The 18,281-nt window shown below is 45.8% G+C and overlaps 2 protein-coding genes across 4 annotated transcripts in view; both read left to right on the forward strand.

Moving 5' to 3' along the window:
• The first annotated feature begins 1,128 nt into the window (after nt 1-1,128).
• On the forward strand, nt 1,129-4,895 carry AP5S1 (adaptor related protein complex 5 subunit sigma 1). Its single transcript, XM_059897271.1, has 3 exons — nt 1,129-1,212; nt 2,282-2,470; nt 3,767-4,895. The coding sequence occupies exons 2-3, from the start codon at nt 2,298-2,300 to the stop codon at nt 4,191-4,193; spliced, it is 600 nt and encodes a 199-aa protein (XP_059753254.1). The 5' UTR covers nt 1,129-1,212; nt 2,282-2,297; the 3' UTR covers nt 4,194-4,895.
• MAVS (mitochondrial antiviral signaling protein) overlaps nt 1,152-18,281 on the forward strand; it is a 40,440-nt gene continuing 23,310 nt past the window's right edge. For all 3 annotated transcript variants that reach the window (XM_059897263.1, XM_059897267.1, XM_059897264.1), the window contains exon 1: nt 1,152-1,212. The gene's annotated coding sequence lies outside the window, so the exon portion shown is untranslated. The remainder of the gene's footprint in view (nt 1,213-18,281) is intronic.

Genomic DNA, 18,281 nt, shown 5'->3' on the forward strand with positions numbered 1-18,281 from the left:
CACTATCATGGCCTCTCTTGTTGCGGAGCACAGGCTCCAGATGCGCAGGCTCAGTAATTGTGGCTCACGGGCCTAGTTGCTCCGCGGCATGTGGGATCTTCCCAGACCAGGGCTTGAACCCGGGTCCCCTGCATTGGCAGGCAGATTCTCAACCACTGCGCCACCAGGGAAGCCCCTGAGCATCTTTTGAAGGGCTAATAAAGGGGAGGAAAGGGCAGGCCAGGCCGAGGAAACACCCAGTGTGGGGTTTTGGGCACAGAACACATCTGGGGAGGTTGCAGCAGTTCACATGCCAAAAAGTAAAAGGATTATGTGGGGAGGTGGGGGGCCGGGGTGCCCAGGGCAGGCAATGAGGCTCAGACAAGTCTTCCAGGGCCCCAAACACCTCTGGGCCAAGACTCCAACAGGGAAGGACCTGGCAGTGACCCTTTCAGGCTTAAGGTACAAGTCCTTTCCCTACACTTTTGATGGCCTCCCTCAAAGAGGGGACAAGGAAAGAGCTTGTTAGAGGTGGAAGTGTGAAAGGAAAAACTAATCAGCCTACCAAATCCTATGGGGCTTCACTGGGGCCCAGTAAAGTGACTGACCTGCCAGGGATGCATAGCTGGTGACCAGAGTTTTAATCTTTCCACTCCAAACCGAGCCCTAGTCTTAACCCACCGCAGGAACCCACAACCCATAAGCTCTCCCCACGAACTACGTAAATATGCATGTTTCCCCACAAGCCTTCTTTCCCGGAGCTAAAGCCCAGCAACCTGAATTTTAACAGGCGCCCCCGTGATTCCCACGCATATCGTCCAGTTGGAGACCTCTACCCTGCACCTTCAGACCCCGCCTCTCCCGGAAAGGCCACGCACCGGGTCGGGCGCCCCCTCGTGGCCGCCGGGGGAAGTGGCCTGGGGCTCGACTGGTCTAGGGCTTCGAGTGGGAACCCCGCGTACCCAGTCAGTGAGTGACCAGCGTGGGCCGCGCCGTGAACCCGGAGCAAGGGGATTTTGGTCCGACGGTGAAAGTCGCCTGGGCTGGAGGTCCAGGCGTCGGAAGACCACCCACGCCCCGCAGCCGGAGCACAGCTCGGGATATGAGGCCCCGCCCACCCTGAGCGCGTCACTCTCAGGCGCGCGCCTGCTACTGGCGTGCGCAACTGCCGTATCTCCCGTTTAGCCGAGTGAAGGGGCCTGTTCGTAGAAGTCCGTGGGCACGGAAGAAAAGGTGAGTGTCTCGCCTCGAGGACAGCGGCCCGGGGTTGCAGGGCACACTCAGTCCAGGGTGCCCCCTCCTTAGGCTTGGCTAGCTGGGGCAAGCAACTACAGTCCCCCAGAGGCACAGCGCCACAGGGTTGCCCCAAGTAGTGACGTAAGCGTCTTGGCTGCTACCATTTCTCTGTGGGGGGCGGGGGGGGGACGCGGTGGCGAAGGCTGATGACGGCTCTGATTGCGGGTAGAGGGTCGCGGGAGGTCAGTCGAGGTCTCCGAGCTACGGGTTTCAAAGCGCTGTCGCGAACCTTCTTGTTTAACCAGTTTAAACTCACGATCTATTTACCCTTAGCTACAGATATCTGCTTACCGTCTGCCCGCTGCCTTTCAACCCCGGGCTGGTCACTGAGCCAAACACCATTATTATTACTATTTCGTGGTCTTTATTTTGGCGTGATCTCAAGCTTACGGAAAATTTCAAGACTGTTCTTATAAAGAACTCCTGTATACTTAATTTTCCAATTAAGTTAGTTGCAGATATGATGCCCCTTTACCTCTATATTTAGAGGTACTTCAGTGTGTATTTTCTAAAAACAAGAACATTCTCCTACATTCAAAATCTGGTAACATCGATCAAGACTATTATCTAACCTGTAATCCGTATTTAAATGCTTCCAGTTGTCCTAGTAGTGCCCTATGTTGAAACTACCTTTTTCTCTGCCAGGGCTCCTATCTAGTACCGCAGGATGCATTCAGCTGTCTTGTCTCTTTGGCCTCCTTCAGTCTGGAGCAGCTCCCCAGTGTTCCTTGACTCTGATGACTGACATTTTTCAAGATTCCTGGCTGGTTGTTTGTAGATTTGGCTTTGGGGTTGTCTAAGATAGCTGCTAGACTCTTATGGACAGAGTTGGTGCTGACCACATACAGAGGCTGGGCGTGTGTCTTGGGTGACTGAGGAGGACCAGTGACTAGCCACACCAGCCTCCAGACACGCTCCCAGGCCTAGCTAGGCCAGACCCTTTCTGTGGTTGCCTCCCCTCTGGGGTTTTACACTCATCTCACTGAGGTCTCTGGCTTTCCTGTAGCATCCATCCCAGAGCCATGGTCCATGTCTTCCTCATCCACACCTTGCGGGCCACGAAGGCTGAGGAGGGCCTTTGCCGAGTGCTCTACTCCTGCTTCTTTGGTACCGAGAATTCACCCAACGACCCACAGCCACATGGTGCTGAGAGGGACAGGCTCCTCCGAAAGGAGCAGATTTTGGCCGTGGCCAGGTAACACAGTCCAACCCATTGAATACACACCGATTATGATAGGTTTTCTGGGGGGCACAGAGAAACAGGAGGACTAAGAAGCAGAGAGCAAGTTTTAGAGTAGTGCTTTCAAAGTCTTCCACAGTAGTCACAAGTATTATATGAAAAAGGGTTAAAGACATAATAATGCTATTATCATCATCATTATTATAGTTAGCATTTATGGTAATTTTTTTGTAGTTAGCATTTATTGAGCCTGTATGTACTAAGCATTTTATGTTCTGAGCATTTTGTGTATATGAACTCATTTTATCTTTGAAACAGTCTTTTGAGGTAGGTACATTATCCCCACCTTACAGATGAGTAAACTGAGCTACAGAGAGTTAAAGAAATTTAACCTGTCTAAGGTTATGCATCTAGAAAGTGAAAGAGTTGGGATTTGAGTGTAAGCAGTACAGATTAAATATGCTTTGCAGTACAGGACTTTTCAGGGCCCTTAGTGTGCCTTTAAGCTTTATGAATTTCTTAGGAGGAGAGAGAATGTGGTTTATGGGAATCTGTGTCAAGAGCCTCCCAAAAGCCCAGGATCCACAGGGTACAGTTGGGAAACAGTGTTCTAGATGTGATGGCTGACCTTGGACCTTCCCCTCACAGACCCAGTCTGAACCAGCAGGTGCCAGAATCTCCTGGCCCCTCTGTGTTTTGGGTGGGGGGATTAACACTCTGGGGCAACCCTGGGCCAGCCTCTTGTTTATCTCTTTGTTCTGCTGGGCCTCCTCCCCCTTATGTGGCACAGAAAACCAAACGTGTCTTTAAGAGCAGCCCGTACATGGCCCAAATTGGAAGGTGATTCATGAGAGATCAGAGAGTGATTTCAAAAGCCTGGATGTCCAAGTGCAAGGTTTTTCTTTTTTATTTGGAGAGGGCTGCAGGATGGGTTGAGGGTGGAGAGGTTGGACAGCCTGGGTTGGACATAGCTTTTACTCCGCTTCTCATCTCTTGTTGAGATGTTGAGGAGGCCTCTGTGAAGCAGGTAGGGGCAGGATCTTCATCCTCTGGTGCCTTTTCCCAGCCCAGGGAGCTGTGTTCAGAACCTGCCTTCTCTTGGCCACATGGAGTGAAATGGTTCAGAGCCTGGAGGCTGGAGCCTGGATTCCCATCTGGGCTCATCCTTCCTGCTCTGTGGCCCTGGGCAGGTCACTTCACTTAGTCTTTCTGGGGCTTAGTTTCTACATCTAGTTATGGGGATAATGGCAGCTCCCAGCTCCAGGGGTGGTCCTGAGGATGACAGGTCAGTGACCCACCTATTCTCCACAGGCAGGTGGAGTCCATGTGCCAACTGCAGCAGCAGGCGTGCGGCCGGCCTGCTGTGGACCTGCAGCCCCAGTCCTCAGATGACCCAGTGCGCCTGCATGAGTCCCCATGTGGGGCCTTCCGCCTGACGGCAGGGGACCCTTTCCAGGAGCCTCGGACGGTGGTGTGGCTAGGCGTGCTCTCATTAGGCTTCGCCCTGGTGCTGAATGCCCACGAGAACCTGCTGCTGGCAGAGGGCACGCTTCGGCTGCTGGCCCGCCTTCTCCTTGAGCACCTCCGGCTGCTGGTCCCCACTGCCAACCTCCTGCTACGGGCTGACTGCATCGAGGGCATCCTCGCCCGCTTCCTGCCCCATGGTCAGCTGCTATTCCTCAATGACCAGTTTGTCCAGGGTCTGGAGAAAGAATTCAGTGCTGCCTGGACCCGCTGACCCCTCAATGGGATGGAACTCCCTAAGAGGGCAAGGAGGGAGGATGGGGATGGACAGATATACAGCCAGGTAAAATTTGGCATCTGCCTCCTTCCCAGCCTCCTCCCAACTCTGGTGTGCTGCCACACCCAGGACAAATGGATGGGACAAGCTGGCAGAAAAGGGGGCCAGGGAGAGGGTAGAGAGGAGGAATCACAGAGCATCCTATACCTGGAGTGACCTCGTGACTTATTCAGACTGCTGCAGTGGTCCAGCCCCGCTTGTCCTTGACCCCACTTTCTCCCATCCCTGCCAGCCAGCCCCAAACAGTCCACCAGCCACTAGTGCTGGGGCAGTAAGGAACGGCTGCTTGGAACTCAGCCCACTTTCTTCCAAACCCATAGTCATTGCAGTGCAAAAGGAGTCTCTGAGATTTCGAGGGTCAGGGAGCTGGCTTCTGCCTTTGCACCTACTTAGGCACCATCATCAAGGATTTTGTTGGCGAGGGCCTGCTCAGTGTCCAGCCCCACCACAGTTCACAAAGGTGTGAGTTGTTCAGCAGAGAGGCTCCATAGCTCCTTTTGGGCCCAGCCTATGCCTACTGGCAGCCATGAGATAATCATGGGCTTACTTTGTCTGCAGGGAGAGAGGGTGGTGTCAGGTGAGAGAGATCTGATGTTGTCCTTCTCATTTTGAATTAAAAGCACCGAGTGTGTGATTTCACTCTCTGTTTCTGTGAGTTTGATTAATTCACGTCTTTTCCTGTGCCACTCTGAGCTGAGTGTCTGAGCCTTCGTGGTCAAGTATGTCCCCAAGAGACTTCTTGGGAGGTTCTCCACCTCTTGTCCCCCTCATCACTTCTGTCTCCTTAAATGCCTCCTTCGGATTGTAGCACTTGCTTCCTCTACCAAAATGTGGTGTGTTGGTGTGGATCCCTGAGAAGCAGAGCCTGAGACAAGGATTAGGTACAAGCAGTTTATGTTGGAGGTGATCCCAGAAAGCACTGGAAGGGGAGGCAGACCATACAGGTGTGTTATCAAGGGTAGGTAGGGAGCTAAGTGCACTAAGTGCCCCTGGGGGCCAGTGCACAGCAGTCACCTCTGAATGACCTCACCTAAGGGGTGAAGGACGGTGGATGTTTGTTTGGAGCCCCCTTCCATCTGATTGTGAGTTGGTCCCAAGGCAAATTCCCTGGCTCTTTCTGCCCTCACAAAAAGCCCTTGGGCCTGCCTGCACCATGGTCAGGCCCAAAAGGTTATGGATGGGGCACCCAACTGCTGTTCAGGAGTCTTTACTCAGTAGCTCCTAGTGATGGTTTAAAATGATTCAGTTGGATAAAACCTCAGTTATATCTATTTTCACGATCTACTTGTGACCTGTGAGGTATGGCTTTCTTTCATGGGCAGAACGGGCCTCCTCCTAGGTGGTCAGTGTGCAGGTGTGGGCCTTGTCTCATGTTTGCCAAGTATTAGTTGCCCTTCGGCACCCAGGAAGAACCCACCCACACTCACTTAGGAGGCAGCACCTGTGATTGGAGTTTTGCCCTTCCATTTCTGCAGTGAAGGCCATCAGCCATGCCATGCCTTCCATCACCACCGTCTCTCCTAGGACAAGGCCACCTTCTCCATCCTAGGGTGCCACAAATCACCCTCTGACCTTGAAGCACTAAAGGGACCTCAGTCTGTATTTGTGGCAAGCTGTGCCACTGGAAATGTCCCAGAGGCCCCCAATGGGACACCCCTGCCCTATAAAGTCTGCTTTCTTGGCCTGCTCCTCCCCTCACTCCAGGCTGGTGGTCCTTGCCGAGTGACTGTATTCTCACAAGAACAGGCCCCTCTGACTTCGGTTGAAGGGCTCAAGCTTGGCTGGTCTGAAACCTTTCTGAGGTTTGAAAAACCTATTTTTCAAACTGAGCTTGAGGAAGAGGGTGAGACCCTATTCCTCTAGAAGCTGTGGGAAATTGGGGTTAGGTGAGGCTTATGGTGAGGCTTGAGGTGAGGCTACTTCCTCCCATCAAGTAGAGGAAACATACACAGGGAATGGCAGAGAGTGAGATCCTTTCCCGAGGCCACTGAGCCCCTGGTTTCCATGGTTCCAGGTGCCCAGTTAGTACCTGGGTTTCTTTAATCATTCGAGTTTGCCCAGTGCCCTTTCTGTATATTCCCACTTTTGCCCCAGTACCTCTGAGCCGGGTTTCCACCACAACTTCTGACGCTTGCTTCACTTTCATCGAGCCTGCCTTGGCCCTGACACTCTGCTAGGTGCTATGCATGGTATAAGATGACTTGCTAGGATTTTGATTGGGAATGCGTTGAATAGATGAAGATGAAGTTGGGAAGAACTGACATCTTGACAATATTGAGTCTTCTATCCATGAACAGGGAATATCTCGCCACTTATTTAGTTCTTTGATTCTTTCATCAGAGTTTTGTAGTTTTCCTTAAGGAGATCTTGTACACATTTTGTTAGATTTATATCTAAGTATTTCATTTTTGGGGGTGTTAATATAAATAGTAATGTATTTTTTACTAGTCTTGAAGTATAGTTGATTTACAGTGTTGCATTAGTTTCTGGTGTACAGCAAAGTGGTTCATTTATACATATATATACATATTCGTTTCCATTATGGCTTATTACAGGATATTGAGTACAGTTCCCTGTGCTATACAATAGGACCTTGCTGTTTATCTATTTTATATATAGTTGTTTATACCTACTAATCTCAGAGTCCTAATTTATCCCTCCCCCACCCCCCTTCCCCTTGGCAACCACAAGTCTGTTCTCTATGTCTATGAGTCTATTTCTGTTTTGTAAATAAGTTCATTTGTGTCATATTTTAGATGCCACATATAAGTGATATCATATGGTACTTGTCTTTCTCTTTCTGACTTACTTCACTTAGTATGAGACTCTCTAGGCCCGTCCATGTTGCTGCAAATGGCATTATTTCCTTCTTTTTTATGGCTGAGTAGTATTCCATTGTATGTATATATACCACATCTTCTTTATCCATTCATCTGTTGATAGACATTTAGGTTGCGTCCATGTCTTGGCTATTATAAATAGTGCTGCTGGGGACTTCCCTGGTGGCGCAATGGTTAAGAATCCGCCTGCCCATGCAGGGGACATGGGTTCGAGCTCTGGTCCGGGAAGATCCCACATGCCGCGGAGCAAGTAAGCCTGTGCGCCACAACTACTGAGCCTGCGCTCTAGAGCCTGTGAGCCACAATTACTGAAGCCCGCATGCCTAGAGCCTGTGCTCCACAACAAGAGAAGCCACCGCAGTGAGAAGCACGTGCACCGCAACGAAGAGTAGCCCCCGTGCACCGCAACGAAGAGTAGCCACCGCTCGCCGCAACTAGAGAAAGCCCGCATGCAGAAACGAAGACCCAGTGCAGCCAAAAATAAATAAATAAAATAAAGTTAAAAAAAAATAATAAATAAATAGTGCTGCTATGAACGTTGGGGTGCATGTATCTTTTCAGATTACAGTTTTCTCTTTTCCGGATATATGCCCACGAGTGGGATTGCTGTATCATATGGCAACTCTGTTTTTAGTATTTGAGGAACCTCCATACTGTTTTCCATAGTGGCTGCAATGGTAATGTATTTTTAATTTCAAATTCCACGTGTTCATTGTTGATATAGAGGAAAGGGAATGACTTTTGCATATTAACCTTATATCCTACAACTTTGCTATGATCGTTAGTTCCAAGAGTTTTTTTGTTGATTCTTTCAGATTTTCTACATAGACAATCATGTCATCTGCTGACAGATGTGGTTTTATTTCTTCCTTCCCAATTTACTTACCTTTTATTTCTTTTTTCTTTTTTTGGTCTTATTGCATTAATTAGGACTTCAGTACAATTTGAAAAGGAGTGGTGAGATGAGATATCCTTGCTTTGTTCCTGATCTTAGTGGGAAATCTTCTCGTTTCTCACCACGAAGTATGATGTTTCCTGTAGGTTTTTGTAGATGTTCTTTATCAGGTTGAGGAAGTTCCCCTCTATTTCTAGTTTGCTGAGCGTTTTTATCATGAATGGATGTTGGATTTTGTAAAATACTTTTCCTGTATCTATTGGTATGATCATGTGATTATTCTTCCTCAGTCTGTTGATGTGATGCCATTAATTAATTTTCAGATGTTGAGCCAGCCTTGCATACCTGGGATAAATCCCACTTGGTCATGGTGTATAATTCTTTACATATTGTTGGATTCTATTTGCTAATATTTTGTTGAGCACTTTTGCATCTGTGTTCATGAATGATATTGGTCTGCAGTTTCCCTGTATGCCTTTGTCTGGTTTTGGTATTATGGTAATGCTGGCCTCATGGAATGAGAAAGTATTTCCTCTGCTTCTATATCTTCAGGAAAAGATTTTAGCAAATTGGTATATTTTCTTCCCTAAATGTTTGGCAGACTACCAGTGAGCCCATTTGGGCCAGCCTTGAATTTTTATTTATTTATTTTAAAACTTATTTATTTATTTATTTAAATCAATTTTTATTGGTGTATAGTTGCTTTACAATGTTGTGTTAATTTCTACTTGAATTTTTTAAATGGTTATTTTTTAAATTAAATTTCGTTTTCTAAACAGGTAACATGGTTTAGAAATCAAAATGATAAAAATGTTTTTACTGAAAAACTTGGTCCTGCCTCTGTCCTCATCTACCCTGTTTCCCCCTCTGCCCTAATGTATAATAGCCTTCTAGGTTTCCTACATATCTTTCTATCTCTCTTTATACAAATATAAGCAAATACGTACTTTTTTTGGCTGCGTTGGGTCTTTGTTGCTGCACGTGGGCTTTCTCTAGTTGCGGCAAGCAGGGGCTACTCTTCTCTGCAGTGCGCAGGCTTCTCGTTGCGGTGGCTTTTCTTGTTGCGGAGCATGGGCTCTAGGCGCATGGGCTTCAGTAGTTGTGGCACACGGCTCTCAGTAGTTACGGCGCATGGGCTTAGTTGCTCCACGGCATGTGTGATCTTCCCAGATCAGGGTGCAAACGCGTGTCCGCCTGCGTTGGCAGGCGGATTCTTAACCGCTGTGCCACCAGGGAAGTCCCGTACGTCTATTTTTATTCTACTTCCTGCTTGCACTGTTGGCAACAATAGGTTGCCTACTATATATAGGATTCTGCACTTGTTTGTTTGACTTAACAGTGTATCTTGGAGATCTTTTTATAGCAGTACATAGTATTATTATTATTTTTTTATTCTTATTCATTGTGTGGATATATTGTAGTTCATTTAGCAAACTAAAAATTACTGTGAAACAGTTCACATTTATAAAAAAAGTGCTTAGAATTATAAAATGAGCATCTAAGTACTAATTATTCAACTTTAAAAAAAATTTATTTATTTATTTTTGGCTGCATTGGGTCTTCGTTGCTGCACGCAGGTTTTCTCTAGTTGCGGCGAGTGGGGGCTAATCTTCGTTGCAGTGTGCGGGCTTCTCATTGCGGTGGCTTCTCTTGTTGCGGAGCAGGGCTCTAGGCGCACAGGCTTCAGTAGTTGTGGCGTGCAGGCTCAGTAGTTGTGGCTCACAGGCTCTAGAACGCAGGCTCAGTGGTTGCGGAACATGGGCTTAGTTGCTCTGCAGCATGTGGGATCTTCCCAGACCAGGGCTGGAACCTGTGTCCCCTGCATTGGTAGATGGATTCTTAACCACTGCGCCACCAGGGAAGTCCAACTCATTAATTTGTGCTTTTATTTTCATTAAGTCCTTCCTTCTGTTTTTATTTGGTTTATCTATAACTCTTTAAGGGTGCTTATTAATTCTTCTATTTTCAGTCTTTTTTACAAAATTGGTATTAGCGGACTTCCCCTGGCAGTCCAGTGATTAAGATTCAGTGGTTCCACTGCAGGGGGTGCAGGTTTGATCCATGGTTGGGGAACTAGGATCCCACATGCTGTGCAGCGTGGCCAAAAAAAAAAAATAATAAATTGGTATTAGTGTTTAAGTTATGAATTTTCCTCTGACTGCTGCTTTATCTGTATCCTACAGGGGTTTTGACATTTAGTATTTTCACTGTTGATATTTTCTAGAAAATCTAGTTTCATTTCTTTTTCCTCTCTGATTCCCTATTTCTGTACCATTTCCTAAGAACAATATTCCTGAGTTCTTATATGTTCAAAAACATTTTTTTTTGAGCCTTTATACTTGCTCTTTTTGCCTGGGTGCCCCAAAGATTCTTTGTTTTCTAGTGATATTACTAGACTATATCTATAGTATAAACATTGTTTTTTTCAAATGTAGATTGAAATCCTTTTTTATTTTAGAAACATTTTCCTGAATTATATTTTTATTTTTTTTAAATAAATTTATTTATTGATTGATTTATGGCTGTGTTGGGTCTTTGTTGCTGCACACAGGCTTTCTCTTGTTGCGGCAAGCGGGGGCTACTCTTCGTTGCAGTGCGTGGGCTTCTCATTGCGGTGGCTTCTCTTGTTGTGGAGCATGGGCTCTAGGCACGTGGGCTTCAGTAGTTGCGGTGCGCGGGCTTCAGTAGTTGTGGCTCGCGGGCTCCAGAGCACAGGCTCAGTAGTTGTGGTGCACGGGCTTAGTTGCTCCGCGGCATGTGGGATCCTCCCGGACCAGGGCTCGAACCCGTGTCTCCTGCATTGGCAGGCGGACTCCCAACCACTGTGCCACCAGGGAAGCCCTGAATTATATTTTTAAATAGCTCTTGTATTTCATTGTTTTTGTTCCTTTCAAGGATGCCAATTATGCACTACTTGGCTCTTCTTTGCCTGTCATCCATAGCTTTCTTTTTTCCCCCATAATCCTCTGAACGTGGCAGATCCCAGGAAGCAGGAAAAGAAAAAGCACGCCCTGAAGATGAATCTTGTATTTCAGTGAGGTAGGAACTGCATCACAATGGCACCCCTGGACTCAGTTTAGCTTAACCTAGGAGAGAGCCTGCAGGCTATGAAGTTCATGAGGCTCACCCATGTGATTCAGATCTCTGCCTTCTGGGTGGATTGAGGTCTTCCACCCCTGTGGAGCTGGCCCATCCTTCAGTATTCCAATACCAGTTGCTTGAGCCCTCATCCTGCCTGAAGTGGGATACTCGGTACTGCCCCAGCACATCATATGTGTCTCCTGGCCATCACTTGTGCTCATCTTCTGATTTTGCGGCATTGTCCTCCTCACTTGGGTCTCAGTGCATGTGGCTCCTCCCTTCTCTCTGCCCTGATGTGTCTGCTAAGAATACATGCTCTTTTATATTGTGTCTCTTGTTTTCTACATTATACTTAACACCTGGCACATAGCAGGCCCCCAAAGAATCAGGTATCTGGGTATAGCAGACTTTTACTAAAGTTTAGGTGGATAGAGGAGAGTTATCTTATAGAATCACAGAGCAAAAAACTTAAGATTGATTGTTAGACACTTGTGTTCCCTCAGTCTCTTGTCCATTCCCCGCAAGGGGGTCTTCTCACTCCTAGTTCCCCCTGGTCCTTGGCCTCCCATCAACTTCAGGTTGCTCCCTTCTGCTTTATTATTATTATTTCTTTTTTTACTAAAAACTGTTTTTCCTTCTTCTTTTTATTGTGAAATATACATAACATAAAATTGACCATTGTAACCATTTTTTAAATGTATAATTTAGTGGCATTAAGTACACTCACATTATTGTATCTTTTTTTTTTTTTTTTTGGCTGCACCGCGTGCCATGCAGGATCTTAGTTCCCTGACCGGGAATTGAACCTGTGCCCCCTGCAGTGGAAGCATGGGGTCTTAACGACTGGACTGCCAGGGAAGTTCCTGTACTAATTTTTAATAGCTTTCTTCACCCCACCCCCATTATATGTGTTTATTTGTGTGTTTTATAGTTTAATGTTTCTTTTTTCCATCAGATTATAACCTCCAAGAGGGTTTATATTGTCTCTTGTTTTCTACATTATACTTAACACCTGGCACATAGCAGGCCAGGTGAATGAATGAATTCATATTGAATGAATGAATGCATGAATGAATAGGTGGTTTATAGAAGCCCCTTGGGGCCAAGGATTCTGCAACATCACCATGTAACAACTTTTTCTTTCTCCTGGGAAGCAGATAGAAACAATAGACTGTGTTATCTCTCAAGGTAGGTGCTGCCCAGGATCACAAGTCCCTTTCCCAGGTGACAAGCTGCTTGTTGCAGAAAAGGAAACATCATGTAGCATCTGCAAGTTTCCTGCTGCAAGGCCCTCTGTGTTCAGAAGTTATGAGTTATCAGTATAACTCATAGCTTGCTTTCACATTTCTATTAATGAATAAGAATGATCTTTCCCCTCAGTGTTCTGAAAGAGGTTAGAGTTATGATTGGCTGTTACTACAGGCCTATGATTTCTGCCCCTAGGAAAGGTGAGTAAAAAAGTGGTCAGAACTCCTGCTCTTTCTGAAAGTCACCCGGAGGTGGCTTTGTCCACCCTAGTTATACAAACCACACAAGCTTGAGGGCCCAGAAGTCTTTGGACCAGCAGAGATTCCACCTTCAGCTAGAACTGGGAGCAGAGCATTTACTGTCTGGGCATTGTTTGTAATTGATACTTAATCAGAAGCAAAAGGACATTAAAACCCTTTGATAGGTCTCTGGCTCATGTGGCCCTGTAATATCCATGTGATAAAAACAAAGTAAGGGGCTTCCCTGGTGGCGCAGTGGTTAAGAATCCACCTGCCAGTGCAGGGGACACGGGTTCAAGCCCTGGTCCGGGAAGATCCCACATGCCGCGGAGCAACTAAGCCCGTGCACCACAACTACTGAGCCTGCACTCTAGAGCCCACGAGCCACAGCTACTGAAGCCTGTGCATCTAGAGCCCGTGCTCCGCAACAAGAGAAGCCACTGCAATGAGAAGCCCACGCAGTGCAACGAAGAGTAGCCCCCGCTTGCCACAACTAGAGAAAGCCCGCTCTCAGCAACGAAGACCCAACGCAGCCAAAAATAAATGATAATTAAAAAAAAAAATCGTAAAAAAACAAAGTAAGTCATGGGCAAGAGGAGCCTTCTCTGATCTGGAGAGGTCCTAAGGTAGGTTGTTGATAACAAAATGATCAGTAAAAATAACTTTCCTATGTCCATGAATAATGAGTTAGTACATGTAATGAAAGATAAGATCTCATTCAGGATAAAGACAAAAATACAAAATACCTAGGATCCGACATAATTAGAAATACATTGTGTCTATACAAAGATCTATGAACTCTACTGAGATGCTAAAACCAGTCAGTGAAAGATTGATGAGGAACAGGATTTTTATGTAGCCTTTCAGTGAATTAGTTATTAGTTACAAATGGGGAAATAGTAAATCTATGGTGGAGAAACTGGAGGGCACCCCATTTATCAAGTGATCGAAGTGAACATCCCCAGTAATGGGACAAATGGACATCCTGTGCTTCCTGATGTGCAGGAAGGACACAGTGTCACTTCTGAGTGTTAAAAATGTTTAACCTGAATCTGATCAGGAGGATGAGACCAAACAAACCCAAATAGAGGAAAATTCTGACCTGCAGTCTTCAAAAATACCAAGGCAGTGAAAGGCCAAGGAACTGCTTCAGATTAAAGGAGATCAAAGAACCATGACAACTCAAGGCAATGGGTGATCAAAGTTGGATCCTGAAATCAGCAAAAAATTGTTATTGTCTGGGAATTATTGGGACAATGATGGGACCTGGAAGCCACAGACTTTCAAGGGATTCATGGATAGAATTCATGGGATTCTGTAGTTCAGATGGGAGAAAAAATGCATCTTTTTCACTAATTACTATCTGAAATTAAGTTTTAATTGTTCTTTGTTCTACTTTATTATATAAAATGTATGAAATGCTGCTGAGACTTTGTAGTGTATTGTGAAGTACCTGCATGTTTTAAATTGATTGCATTTTCAATAATAGTGTTTTCTCTCCCCTCTGTGTTGGTGCATAAAGGTCTTTCTGTTGGTAGGATTTGTATTTCCCCAACATTACACATATTTAAAGTGTACAATTTGATGAGGTTTGACGTATGTATATACCCATGAAACAATCACCACAATCAAGATAATGAACACATCTATCACCTCTCTCCAAAAGCGTGCCTTTTGTAATTTCCTCCCTTTTAAAATGTTGGCTACAAGCGACAATGCTATTAGCAGGATCTGATACTTGGTCACCAAAAGAAATTATGGGTGTTTTAGTATCATGATAGAATTGATGCAGATACCTCAGATTATCATCTTTGCATGACACTATTTACATATTTATTTACTGAAACATTTGTTTAATACTTTAATGTATTTCAGTATTGGGTTTTGTTTTGTTTTGTTTCTTTGTAACCCTATTTATCTTTAAATGCCTTTAAAAACATTGTTCTGGCCTACGGACTTTACCAGACAGCCCAAGGAGTCACTGGCCTAAACCAAGTTAAGTGCTCATGTTCTAAAGAAACAGAACAGCCCCATGTGTGAGACCCTCATGTTCTGGCCTGTAGGGCTCTTCCACAGGCCAGTCCCCATATGGCCCTTTCAGAAGCAAGCCAACCAATGGATGTGCACAGAACTTCCTTCATGCTTTTTATTGCCTCACTCTTAATGTGAACAAAGTTCACCAGACATCTGGGGAAAGCCTACAACATAAAAGAGAACCTAAATAAACAGCAAGAACTGGTTTCAGAGGAAAACCATGCAGGGAACATAAAAGATTTTTTTTTTTTTTAAGAAGGCTTTCTAATTGCTCTTTTTAGTAATTAGCTTCGGAAAGATATCACATCCATAAAGCAAAACCAGGAAGAACAGATAACAAGAATGAGTTCTCAGTGTTATTCCTTACATTAAAAATTTAGAAGATTTAGAAAATAAAGTTAAGGAACCTAAGAAACAGGATAAAATAAAGGGACAGAAAAGGGAAGGTACAGGGAATCTTGTTGCTTTGCCCAAAAAAAGGATCTGAGTACTTGGGATTTGCTGGCTAGTTCCAGAAGTGGGAGGCATGGTGGGGGCTGTGGACTAGTGTGGTAGATTACCCTGACTTTTCAACCCACCGTTTAATCACACCCTTGCAGGGTGAATTTACCTCACCTTCTGGACGAGGTGGAGTCTATTTCCACTCCCCTTGAATCTGGGCTAGCCTTGTGACTTGCTTTGGTCAATAGAATGTGGCAGAAATGATGTACCATTTGGAGCCTAGGCCTAAAGAGCATTTTGCTCTCTCATGGAAACCTGCCCAGCCATCATGAAAACAAGCCTAGGCAGGCCTGCTGGCGGATGAGAGACCACATGGAGCAGAGATGATCTATCTCAGCTGAGCCCATCCTAGGCCAGTCAGTTCCAACAGAATTGGCAATTGACTTCAAAGTCATGAGTGAGCTCAGATAAGATGAGAACTACCTAGCTAAGCCCAGCCCCAAGTCACCAACCCACAGAATTGTGAGCTAAATAAGTGGTTGCTATTTTAGTCTGTTACATGTTGGGGTAGCTTTTTTACTCAGCAAAAGCCAACTGATACAACTGGCTCCCTCTGCCTCCTTCTAGAGTGTTTTCCTCTGTTGGGCAGAGGCTAGAAAGTAAGAAACTGCATTTCCCAGATTTTTTTTTTTTCGGCCACACTGTGCAGCATGTGGGATCTTAGTTCCCCGACCAGGGATCGAACTTGTGCCCCCTGCATTGGGAATGTGGAGTCTTAACCACTGAATTGCCAGGGAAGTCCCTCCTGGATTCTTTTGCAGCTAGAGTTATGAATATTAAGGTCTGACAATTAGATGCCCCACCAGAGATTGGGGGTGGGGGGCAGAGGCCATCTTCCTGCTGTCACTTATGCTGACAGCAAGGACACAGAGATGCAAGGGTCTAGAGCCAGTCTCAGTAGCCGGACTCAGCATATTCCTGCATCAACCAGATGTTGAGACAGAGCCATGTGGAGCTGAGGGTGGCAGCAGTGGCCTCCTCAGTTCTGACCATGGTTATGGTGATGTGCTGTTTAACTCAGTTACTCCAGTGGCAGCCTTCTAACTCCTGCTCCTCCATTCCCCCTCACCATTTTGCACCAACTAATTCCCTGTATGAAATTCCTTCCTGTGAAAAAACTGACTATGTCAAGTGTTGGTGAAGAAGAGGACTGTACTGCAGAACCTGGATCCATCGATATACTTGCTGGTGGTAGTTTAAAGTGGTGCAACCACCTTGGAGAATTGGTTGGAAGCTTCTAATAAAGCTAAACATACCCTACCCTCTTGTCCAGCAATTTTTAAATACATGCATAACTCCACAAAAAGACTTATATGTGAATGTTCATAGCAGCTTTATTCCTAATAGCCTAAACCCAGAAAAGGCTGAATATTTCACTAAAAGTAGAATAAATAAACAAATTATGATATATTCATATAATGGAATACTGCTCAGCAATGAAAGAGAACAAATTCCTGACACATGGAACAACGTAGGTGAATGTCAAAAATGTTGTGTAAAAGATGCCAGAGAGGGGCTTCCCTGGTGGCGCAGTGGTTGAGAATCTGCCTGCCAATGCAGGGGACACGGGTTCGAGCCCTGGTCTGGGAAGATCCCACATGCCGCGGAGCAACTAGGCCCGTGAGCCACAACTACTGAGCCTGCGCGTCTGGAGCTTGTGCTCCCCAACAAGTGAGGCCGCGACGGTGAGAGGCCTGCGCACCGCGATGAAGAGTGGCCCCCGCTCGCCACAACTAGAGAAAGCCCTCGCACAGAAACGAAGACCCAACACAGCCAAAAAAAAAAAAAAAAAAAGTAAATATATATTAAAAAAAAAAAAAGATGCCAGAGACAAAACAGTATGTATTATATGATTCCATTTATATTAAATTCAAGAACAGGCACAACTAAACTATGGTGATGGAATCAGAATAGTGACTGAGGATGGAGACTGAAAAAGGAGTACAAGGGAGCTTTCTGGGGAGATGGAAATATCCTAGATCTTGATCTAGGAGCTGGTTACACAGGTATTTACTTGGATAAAAAGTAATCAATTTGCACAGTTAAGATGGATGTATTTCACGAAATGTAAATCATGCTTCAAGAAACAAAAACCTTTCGTGCACATAATACCTACAGTGATTTCTGTTTTCTGTACTGAGCTCCAGATCCTGGGGGAGGGGCCCTAGGAAAAGAGACAGCAAGAGGGCCTGAAAGCAAGTCAGGCACCGAGAAGTGTGGCAGGAAGCTGGGGTCTTGGAGGGATGTGGCCAGGGAATGGCCTTCTGCGTTGGGAGAGGTGTGTGAATCTTAGGAGCTCCAATATCTAACTTTGAAGGCATGTCCTACCCATGCACTCATTTCCCTGTTTTTCCCCGAACTGCAAGTAAATGTCTGTTGCCAAGCAACTTATGTCAGTAGTTCTCAGAAAGGAAGGGCAGGATGGCAGCCCCTGAGTGGCAGGTAATGAGTAACACAATGTCTTGAGGTTGGTGAGGCCACACTGACCGTAGGGGGCTGGATAGCCCCAGAGGCGCTGGCTGCAGCAGGGAACTGACCCATGAGCTGACACAGACCAAGTCCCTTCCTTCTCCTGAGACCCCTGAGAGGTAAGGTGGACTCATACCAGACCAGACCCTTTTATGTCCTTCCCATGTGGCTGGGCGAGGCAAGGGTGATTCCAGGAAGCCAGAGGACTCAGAGATCCGGCACTGTAGAAGAGAAAATACTAGAAGAAAAGACACCAGAGTGTTTGTTACCAGTAGTTTTTTCTGGGTGGTGGATTATAAGTATGAGTTTTGGTTTTCTTCCTCAAACATTTCTCTTTTTACCCATACTAACTTTATAAGCATGTATTAATTTTTCATAATAAAGTTGACAGTATGAAAAAATAAAATAGTTTAAAAAATAACAATTTAAAAACTTACTTGAAATGAGGTTGTAAAGGCAGGGATTATATTTTGTTTTTCAGTTTGGAGAGTCCCCTGAAGGAACTTAGATATTTGAACATGTACCTTTTTGGGGGCCCTCTGGCACTATCTTTGGGCCTGACTTTGGTCTCTGGGGGGAAACATGAGCTGGTGGTTGCTGAGTCATAGCATGTGAGCCACAGCCTTCCTTGGAGCACTGGTCTGGAGACATGGGCCACCTGCCTGGGGATGAACTTTGCTGGCGAGGGGGCCTCCTAGGACCTCAATGGAGCAGGGGG

The sequence above is a fragment of the Balaenoptera ricei genome, chromosome 15 (assembly GCF_028023285.1).
Source record: "Balaenoptera ricei isolate mBalRic1 chromosome 15, mBalRic1.hap2, whole genome shotgun sequence".
Classification (NCBI taxonomy): domain Eukaryota; kingdom Metazoa; phylum Chordata; class Mammalia; order Artiodactyla; family Balaenopteridae; genus Balaenoptera; species Balaenoptera ricei.